Source organism: Fragaria vesca, linkage group LG4 (genome assembly GCF_000184155.1).
Source record: "Fragaria vesca subsp. vesca linkage group LG4, FraVesHawaii_1.0, whole genome shotgun sequence".
NCBI lineage: Eukaryota > Viridiplantae > Streptophyta > Magnoliopsida > Rosales > Rosaceae > Fragaria > Fragaria vesca.
Window position 1 is genome coordinate 19500141 of NC_020494.1, and position 9777 is coordinate 19509917.

The 9777-nt window shown below is 39.8% G+C and overlaps 2 protein-coding genes across 2 annotated transcripts; both read left to right on the plus strand.

Annotated features, from left to right (window-relative positions):
• The first annotated feature begins 408 nt into the window (after window positions 1-408).
• Window positions 409-4535, plus strand: LOC101305550 (polygalacturonase At1g48100-like). The gene is made up of 8 exons (XM_004297425.1): window positions 409-611; window positions 696-882; window positions 1659-1790; window positions 2097-2315; window positions 2415-2459; window positions 2553-2760; window positions 3485-3675; window positions 3851-4535. The coding sequence occupies exons 1-8, from the start codon at window positions 409-411 to the stop codon at window positions 4247-4249; spliced, it is 1584 nt and encodes a 527-aa protein (XP_004297473.1). The 3' UTR covers window positions 4250-4535.
• A 334-nt stretch (window positions 4536-4869) lies between these two features.
• Window positions 4870-7557, plus strand: LOC101305839 (1,4-Dihydroxy-2-naphthoyl-CoA synthase, peroxisomal-like). Its single transcript, XM_004297426.1, has 10 exons — window positions 4870-4944; window positions 5350-5608; window positions 5695-5817; window positions 5935-6036; window positions 6186-6224; window positions 6458-6556; window positions 6673-6720; window positions 6822-6917; window positions 7030-7152; window positions 7248-7557. The coding sequence occupies exons 2-10, from the start codon at window positions 5360-5362 to the stop codon at window positions 7362-7364; spliced, it is 996 nt and encodes a 331-aa protein (XP_004297474.1). The 5' UTR covers window positions 4870-4944; window positions 5350-5359; the 3' UTR covers window positions 7365-7557.
• Window positions 7558-9777: the final 2220 nt, after the last annotated feature.

Below are 9777 nucleotides of genomic sequence, written 5' to 3' on the forward strand. Positions count from 1 at the left end.
CAACAAATGAGATTGGCAAAGAAAATGCTTAATTGATGATGTGCACATATAGGCAATTGTAGTTGCAACAAACTGCAGTACTCTGGGGTATTGGCATATTATAGCTTGAATGGGACCTTTTTTTGAGGCAAACAAATTCCAAAATTTCTTTCCAACTATAATTCACAAAAAGGAAATATTATTGAGAATGAATTTCATTAATGTCTTAGCATATATATTATCAAAACGAAACTTTTGCTGCTGGCTTAGTGATGTGTCCCTCTACTATAGTACTCTCTCTTTCTATTTATACTCGGCCACCACTTTTCTTTTAGCTATCTAAACCAGTCTCTCACTCTTCTCTTCTCTCTCTCTCCCTCCCTTTGTCTCTAACTCAGTCAAGCTCACCATCATCCACATTGCTCTAACATGAGTGGGATTAGCTTCAAAAGCCTCACATTCATGCTTCTAGTCGCCTTCCTCGTTTGGTCGTCGAATTTCGAGGCTTGCATGGGCAGAAGAGGAAGGCATTGGAGGCACAGCAGAGTTGGCTCGTCTTCTCTTACAAAGAAAAAAGGGAAAACATCTCATAGTGGTGGTAGCAGCAGTCACCACCATAACAGCGGTAGCAGCGGATCAAAACCAAAGCCGAAACTGAAACCAAAACCTAAAGCTCCGTCTCATAACCAGGCGCCAACTCCATCTCATAACCAGGCACCAACTCCACCCCATAACAAGGCACCATTGCCGGCCCCGGTCCCCAAGCCGAAGGCACCAACTCCACCCCATAACAAGACGCCATTGCCGGCCCCGGTCCCCAAGCCGAGGGACGACGATCAAGCTTACACCTATAATGTGCTGGATTTTGGTGCTAAGGGTGATGGCAGCTCCGATGACACAAAGGTTTGTTTTTCTGCTAGCTAGCTTACCGTACCATTTTTCTTCTGCAACTTCATCAGGGGTTAACAATTCAAAACGCATTATATTCTTACTGGTTTTGCATTCAGCTCTTGTTATCTATGAAAAATTGACCAGAAATTCTCCTACATATTGATAGCTGTAAGGTAATTCACATGTCACTTTCCAAAAGGGCATATATTTCTTAATCAAAATCATTGAGAGAAACAAAAAATATTTTGGCCAGTTGGGTCAGTTCAACTTCACGTGATTTCTAATTTTCTCTTTGGGTTTATTGTGACTTTCTCTAATTATTTTTGCTTTGGGGAAGAAATTATTATAAATTTAGTTGATTTTTATTTTAATCTTAACAACCTGGTTCACACGACATTAGAAAACCTACATTACAAAATTTATACCCCTAAACCAAATGTCTTAGTCTAATTTATTGATTGATTAATGGTAAAACTTGGGGGACTAAACAATTTGTGTGTGTTAATGGTAAATGTGAAAAGTACAAAAAAAGGGAAAAGAACAGAAACAACAGAAAAACCCAAAAAGGGGGCCTAGAAAAACCCAAAAAGGGGGGGGCCCTTTTGGCCCAGTGAATAAATTTATTCTCGTTAAGTTAGTTGGGTCACGATTCCAACAATAACAGTATGTTTACAGTTGTAGAGCTGCGGACAAACTAACACCAACCGTATATTTCTACGTATAAAGCTTATCTACTCTGACAACTCTGTTATAGTACTTGACCAAGATATTGATACGGTGTATTGCAGGCATTCCAAGGTGCATGGGCTGCCGCCTGTAAGGTTGAGGCATCAAAGATCATCGTTCCGGCCGATTACCAGTTTCTCGTGGGCCCCATCTCATTCTCCGGCCCATACTGCCAACCTAACATCTTATTTCAGGTAACTAAATGCATAGGCAATTATCAACCCTTCATGTATGTGTAAAAGAACTTAACTAAGTAATCAGTGGTGTTTACATGGTCACATAGTGGTCAAAGAAATCATAGTCAATCACCGTTGGATGTAAATCCAAGAGTGATAAGTTTTATTTTAAAGTTAAGTTGTTTTGTTTTCTACCCTTAGATTTATATTTAACGGTGATTGACCATGATTTCTTTGGTCACTATATGACCATGTGAACACTACTGACTAAGTAATTACTTCATCGTGATTGAGGCTAATGAGACTGAATTATGAATTTTTCAGCTTGATGGCACAATAGTAGCTCCATCAGACACCAAATGGGGCAAAGGTCTGTTTCAATGGCTCGAATTCACTAAGCTAAGAGGGATAACAGTTCAGGGGAAGGGTGTGATCGACGGAAGAGGCTCGCCTTGGTGGCAAGATACTCCCTACGGAGACCCTTATGATGATGAACTAAAACTCATTATACCACTAAACAGCACACACCCGCCATTGATACCGGTAAAACTAAATTCCACTTTAAACTGCTCTAGTTCTCTTACTTAGTCTCTTCCTAGCTATAATGATGATCATCATCCTGTTCCTGATATTCTGTGGCAGATAAGGAATGAGCTAAATGGCAAAATTTCAGGCATGAAACCAACAGTAAGGACCACAACTAGAATTGCAGCTTTTTACATGGTTCTTGGCCATGGAATTTTCAGTAACATGGTTTTTGTAATTTTGCTGCTTCCTCAGGCACTAAGGTTTTACGGGAGTTATAACGTGACCGTCACAGGCATCACGATTCAGAATAGCCCCCAATGCCATCTCAAGTTTGACAACTGCGATGGAGTCTTGGTGCACGATATGTCTGTCTCGTCTCCTGGTGACAGTCCTAATACTGATGGGATTCACCTACAGAATTCCAAAGATGTGCTCATCCATAGCTCCACTCTTGCTTGCGGTAATACTCTACTCTATAATCTTCTGTTTCATCTATTATGTTGCTCGCGCAGTCTCCCAAAAATGAAACTAGAAAACTTTTCCAGCTTGCCTTAGGGTAAAAAGTTTAGCTTGATTCTGGTTAAAACAATCAGTTAACCAAAACCTGCATAATCTGGGCAATTTGATATTTCTTATCCTACCTTGAAGGCTTAAGATTCGATATATCTTATCCTACCTTGGAGGCTTAAGATAACCATTGGTGGATACTTCCTGACCACTGAAAGTTTGACATATAAAACAAGCAATCCAGTGCATTCCAAGTATTGTGGGATGACCACCGATTCTATGATGATTTCCCACCCTAAATCATCAGGAGCGTCCAGTTAAGGATTAGGTTTGAAGACTCAAGGACAAGTGACAGCAACATCACTTGTCTTCTAGTATTCTCCCATTTTTCTTTTGTCTAATAAGGACTAGAACTTCTAAATTCCCCTTGCCCTCAGCTACTAGTCTATCTTAAACAACAGAAGAGCCAATATCATTAGAAGCATGTCAAGCATGTAGTATCTACCAATACAAATTCATACTGCAGACCAAGTCAGGGCATGTAATTAGGAACTTAGGCACCAAATGAGCTTAAGACATGGTTGATTAGTATAGATGCATAAATGTGATGATTCCAATACAGGTTCATATGTCAGCTACAACTTAACTGAAAGCTCTTGAATTTGAATGACTTACAGGAGATGACTGTATTTCAATACAAACTGGATGCTCAAATGTATACGTACACAACGTGAACTGTGGACCAGGGCATGGAATCAGCATCGGCAGTTTGGGGAAGGACAACACCAAGGCCTGTGTGTCAAACATCACCGTCCGAGACATTGTCATGCACAATACAATGAACGGTGTAAGAGTCAAGACATGGCAGGTATATCTATAATTTCCATTTTCCAATTCCAATATGATTCAGACACATGTTTAAATTCATCACAGTCGTAAAAGATAAATACAATCAAAGTAATGTAAAGCAACACCTCTAGGTAGCTCCTAGTTACAATTTAATTTCTTGACGATTCACCGTTTTCTGTTTTATACATGTGCAGGGTGGATCAGGGTCAGTTCAGGGAGTCCTATTCTCAAACATCCAAGTGAATGAAGTTCAACTTCCTATTGTAATAGACCAGTTCTACTGCGACAAAAGCACCTGCAGAAACCAATCATCAGCCGTGGCGCTCTCTGGAATCACCTACGAGAGAATCCGAGGGACATACACAGTCAAGCCAGTACATTTCGCCTGCAGCGACAGCCTACCCTGCGTAGACGTGACACTAAACGGCATACAGCTGAAACCAGTACAACAACGCTACCACATGTATGATCCCTTCTGCTGGCAGACATTCGGGGAGTTAAGGACCCCGACGCTGCCACCAATCTCGTGTTTACAAATTGGCAAGCCGGCAAACAACAAGGTCAATTCAGATCATGATGCCTGTGACCTTTAGTGCTTTAGCGGTATAGAGATATAAGAGATTCTGATGGTGCATTCATTCTGTGTGGTCGGCATGATTTGTTGCTGACCCCTTTCACACCGATCAGTGATGGATATAATAGTGTGTGTATAATTTGGCACTCCTAGTTTATAGGGATTCTTCTTTGTTAGGGTCTGTGTGATTAAAAAGAGTTACCACGATAAAGGCATGTTCTTGACAACTTCTATAATATCAGATGCAAGCAAAATGCAATTGATTTATTAAAGCAGTAATAATAGTTCTTGAACAATAGAGCAGCAATCTGTAAACCAAGAATATAGAGAAATATAGGTAACGGTATAATCAAGGGTCCATGATTCAATTCTATAACAGCAGCAGAATGAGATGCATGAAAACCCAGTTATTCAATTCAACTGATATGAAACGCACTTGGGAAAAGGCGAAACGACGCCGTTGTCGATTCCGGGTACGGGCTGTGCAGCAGCCATGAGAGAGTTTAGACACAGTGACGCGTGGTTGTACTTTTACTTTATAAAATCACATTTCACACTCGAACCGAAACGCGCGTCCGGCATGCGCGCCTTATCTTATCCAATCCAAAACGTTACCGCCAGTCAGAGCAACGAAAAACCAAACTGAAGATTTCCAGGACTTCCATAAAGATCAGAGCTTTACAAGGTCTTGGTTTTTTTGAAGTTTCAATTCAGGTAAGTATCCCCATTTTAACCTATGGTTTTTATATCTGTCCCTTTTCTCTTGAGTTTAGGACTAATGGGCTATTAACATGAATAATCTGCATATAATTATAGACAACTGGTAGGTGGATGAGTTCAATATCTTTCCATGTTTTTGGAATATAGAGTGATTTGCTATATAATTTGTAACCTTTGATGATGAAACATTTGCTTTGGCTTTCTTTTGTTCTGTGTTTTTGGTTTCTGCTATACAAATGTTTATGTTTCTTTATTAATTAAAAAAAAAAAAAAAAAAACGAAAGAACCAAACCTCCATCTCCTAGTCCAACCTTCTCATTTTCAAATATAAACAAATCATACTTGCTTTCATTTTCAAATCTTCAATCCTATATTTCAATAATCTTGACTGTTTCACAGTTCTTCATCGATGGCTGAAAGTACGGACATGAACAGAGTGAACAGAAGAATGGCCTCAATCTCCAAACATCTCACTCCGACCAATCCACTTCCCAGCTCCATTACTCTGTCCCACACTTCTTCCATGGACGACAGCTACCATCGCACCCACGGCCAAGTCCCGACTCACCCAGTTGTTTGGGAAGCTGCTATTGACGAGTCTGGTAAGGAGTTCACTGACATTATCTACGAGAAATCCGTCGGAGAAGGAATAGCCAAGGTTTGGTTTATAATCCATCTTAGTTATTTGTATTCTATTAGCATAGTATAACTATGAGATTTTATTTACGTGTGTCGTTGTGGCAGATTACTATTGATAGGCCGGAGAGAAGGAACGCGTTCCGGCCGCAGACGATTAAGGAGCTGATCCGGGCTTTTAGTGACGCCAGGGACGATACTTCCATTGGCGTCATAATTCTTACTGGGAAGGTACCACAAGTTTGAGTAAGCAAATTTTGTATATGTTATGCAGTTAGCTTTTATAGCTACAAGTTTGATTACACTTGTGTATAATATCTGCTTGTTTAACTGGAATGTTGTAATTAGGGAACCAAGGCATTTTGTAGCGGTGGCGATCAGGCTTTGAGAAGCAAAGATGGTTATTCTGATTTTGAAAATTTTGGTCGTCTTAATGTTTTAGACCTTCAGGTACATATATCTATCTGTCTGCTTCATATAACAGGACAGCTTGTTTAACGCATGTTATACTATCTATAGCATTACAGTATCATTTCTAGAAACTAGTTTGTTCTTACTTTTTAGTGATAAACACATGATGTTACAATTTCTGTATACAGGTTCAGATTCGTCGTCTTCCAAAGCCAGTAATAGCCATGGTATGTCCTTAAATCTTAACAGACATGCAACATTGTATTTCTTTAGTCCTTTGATGTTGGATTAAGGAGCTATGGCATGTGCAGCTTAGACTTTGCAGATGATAAACTAAAACATCTGTACATAATTGATAATTCTATATTGTTTTCGTGAACTTTACAATTAGTGATATGAAGTCTTCTGCATATTTGGAATTTTGGATGTTGACCTTGTTTAGTATACATGATTTTATCAGGTGGCTGGTTATGCTGTTGGGGGAGGGCATGTGTTGCACATGGTTTGTGACCTAACCATTGCAGCAGACAATGCCATTTTTGGTCAAACTGGCCCTAAGGTACTCACCTGTGGTTAATCTACTAGTAGTAGTTTAAAATTGGGTGGTAGAAACTGACAGAACTTGACAATCTTTAGTTACAAGTATTTATCTTTCTGAATGTCTGCATTTGGCAGGTTGGAAGCTTTGATGCTGGTTATGGGAGTTCGATCATGTCTCGCTTGGTAAGAAGAACTTCCTTGTGCTATGTACTTGGTTATATCCGCCTTCGTTTGCTGAATTTTTTATCTTTGGGTACACATGATTTATGGCAATGGTTAAACAGGTCGGGCCGAAAAAAGCACGTGAAATGTGGTTTCTAGCAAGGTTTTACACAGCTGCTGAAGCAGAGAAAATGGGACTTGTAAACACTGTTGTACCGGTAAGTACACTAGTCTTGGTGTGTGTATAATGTATTCCATGAATTGATAATGAATGGCATATTTCTAGATAGGCTCACACACCTGATGTTGCCTGTTTTGAAATGTAACTAGCTTGAGAATTTAGAGCAAGAGACGGTTAAATGGTGCCGAGAAATCCTAAGAAACAGCCCAACTGCAATTCGGGTGCTGAAATCATCTCTTAATGCAGTAGATGATGGTCATGCTGGACTCCAGGTACCTGTGATTACCATCCACCAAATGGATTAGGAAATGCATTAATATTATGATTAGCCTTATACATGTCAGTGTTCACCAATACTTTTATGCAGGAACTTGGTGGAAATGCAACACTCATATTCTATGGTACTGAGGAAGGAAATGAAGGGAAGACAGCATATGTGCAACGTCGACGTCCAGATTTCACAAAGTTCCCCAGGCTACCTTAATATTAAACCATCCCCAACACTATTTGATATCTTCACTTAAACCTCAAAGAGTATGCAGGCTCTAACAATAGTCTGTTAAAAGCTTATGGTGCATGAAATATTTGTTTCATGGTGTGCTTAACGAAGCATATGTTTTTCAAAGAGTGTGTACAATTTCCAAATCAATTTGATGTCTTCGTCTGACATTTTCTTCCTTCAGGGACATGAAATATTTCCAGCAATGCTATCGATGAGAATTTGAATCTCTTCATTTTCTTTAGTGGGAAAGTCAAAGAGTTCAGAACAAATATTAAAAAAGTATAAATTCATGCTAGTGTTCTAGGATATCTACATCCTTCTAAACCCTAAACCTAAACCCTAAACTCTTGTCTCAACCCTTGAGCTAATAGTCTTTCCAAACCTTAAAGAACAAAATTGTTTTTTTTTTTTTTTCAAAACTAGAAGTTCTCGGCCCTGCCTCGGCCCCGACGCCATCGCTGCTCCCGACTGTCTGCTCCGCCTTCTTTTCTGGTTTAGTCCGATCAAGCTTTAGATCAAGAATTCAAGTTTTTCCGTAGAAATTTTACTGTTTGTTTTAAACCCTAAACTCTTCAAAGTTCAATAAACTCGGGGGAGATAAAGTGCTTTCTCCCATTCTTCTCCTCCATTCTATGCTTGGGTCGGTGTAATTGCATATTCAAATCCCGGATTTCCTCCGTGGGTCCAAAGTCGTGTTTGATCAACTTTGGTTCTTTCTTTTGAAGGTGTGTTTGATCACCTTCACATAGTTTCCAGGTCGTGTTTGATCGACTCCGGACACTTATATTTTAGGGTTGTGTATGATCAATCATAGAGAGACAAACCAAAAATAATAAAAACATCGTATTTGAGTATCTTTCGGGTCTCTATAAGAAAACTAATACGACTTGGTTTCTCTTGTATGCAGATGGAAAAAGACATCGAATTTGATGTCCTTGACGCCCATTGTACTGAGTACCATCGTTGGGTCTCGGATATGAGCAGACCTTTATTGCCAAAGATTTGACCGAGACCATATTCCCTTATCCAACTCAGGAACCGCCTCATTAGAGAACAAAATCTCAGGCGCTTATGTTCCTCCGAAAGCATATTGATCCCACATTGCGCACAGAGTATCAATCGAAGCATGATCCAAAGGATCTATGGGATGCGCTCGCCGAACGTTTCGGCAATATTTATTCAACCCTTTGGATCATGCTTCGATTGATACTGCCTGCGCAGTGTGAGATCGATACGCTTTTGGAGGAACATAGCTTGTATGAGATTTTGTCCTCTTATGAGGCGGTTCCTGAGTTGGATTAGGGAATATGGTCTCGGTCAAATCCTTGGCAATGAAGATCTGCTCAATATCCGAGACTCAGCGATGATACTCAGTACCATAGGCGTCGAGGACATTAAATTCGATGCCTTTTTCCATCTGCATATAAGAGAAACCAAGTCGTATTAGTTTATAGAGACCCGAAGGATACTCAAATACGATGCTTTTATTATTTTTGGTTTGCCTCTCTAGGATTGATCATACACAACCCTAAGATATAAGTGTCCGGAGTCGATCAAACATGACCCGGAAACTATGTGAAGGTGATCAAACACACCTTCAAAAGAAAGAACCAAAGTTGATCAAACACAACTTTGGACCCGGGGAGGAAATTCGGGACTTGAACCTGCAATTACACCGACCCAAGCATAGAATGGAGGAGAAGAAGGAGAGAAAACACTTTATCTCCCCCGAGTTTATTGAACTTTGAAGAGTTTAGGATTTAAAACATACCGTAAAATTTCTTCAAAAGCTTGATTGGACGAAACCAGAAAAGAAGGTGGAGCGGACGGCCGGAAGCGGCGGTCGGGAGCAGCGACGACGTAGAGGCCGAGACAGGGCCGAGAACTTCTGGTTTTGAAAAAAAAACGATTTTGTTCTTTAGGGTTTGGAAAGACTATTAGCTCACGGGTTGAGCCAAGAGCTGATAACATAGTTTAGTAAGAGAGATTTGAGAATAGAGAATCGTGAAAGATGAATATCTTATTCATTGATAGGAGCTTTTTATATAGGGTACGCAGTACACAATACTAATACGATAATGATAAGGAATACATAATTCTATCCTAACTATATATCATGTTGGCATAAGACCAAGATACACATAAAGAATATATAAAATGATGTAGAATATCCTAGAACAGTTAGAAGAAAAATATATTGGGCTTTTCTCATAGCAAGCCCAAAACACATTGACACGGCCTGTTATCTTCCAGAAATATTGGGCTTTTTTCTTTTGTACGGCGGACCACGCAGCCCACTGACCGCCTAGGCACGCAACGACTCCTCTAGCCCGCTTAAATTAGGCGACCTATTTAATTTTTTATTTATTTTTTTGAATTGGGCTTTTTTTTGTAC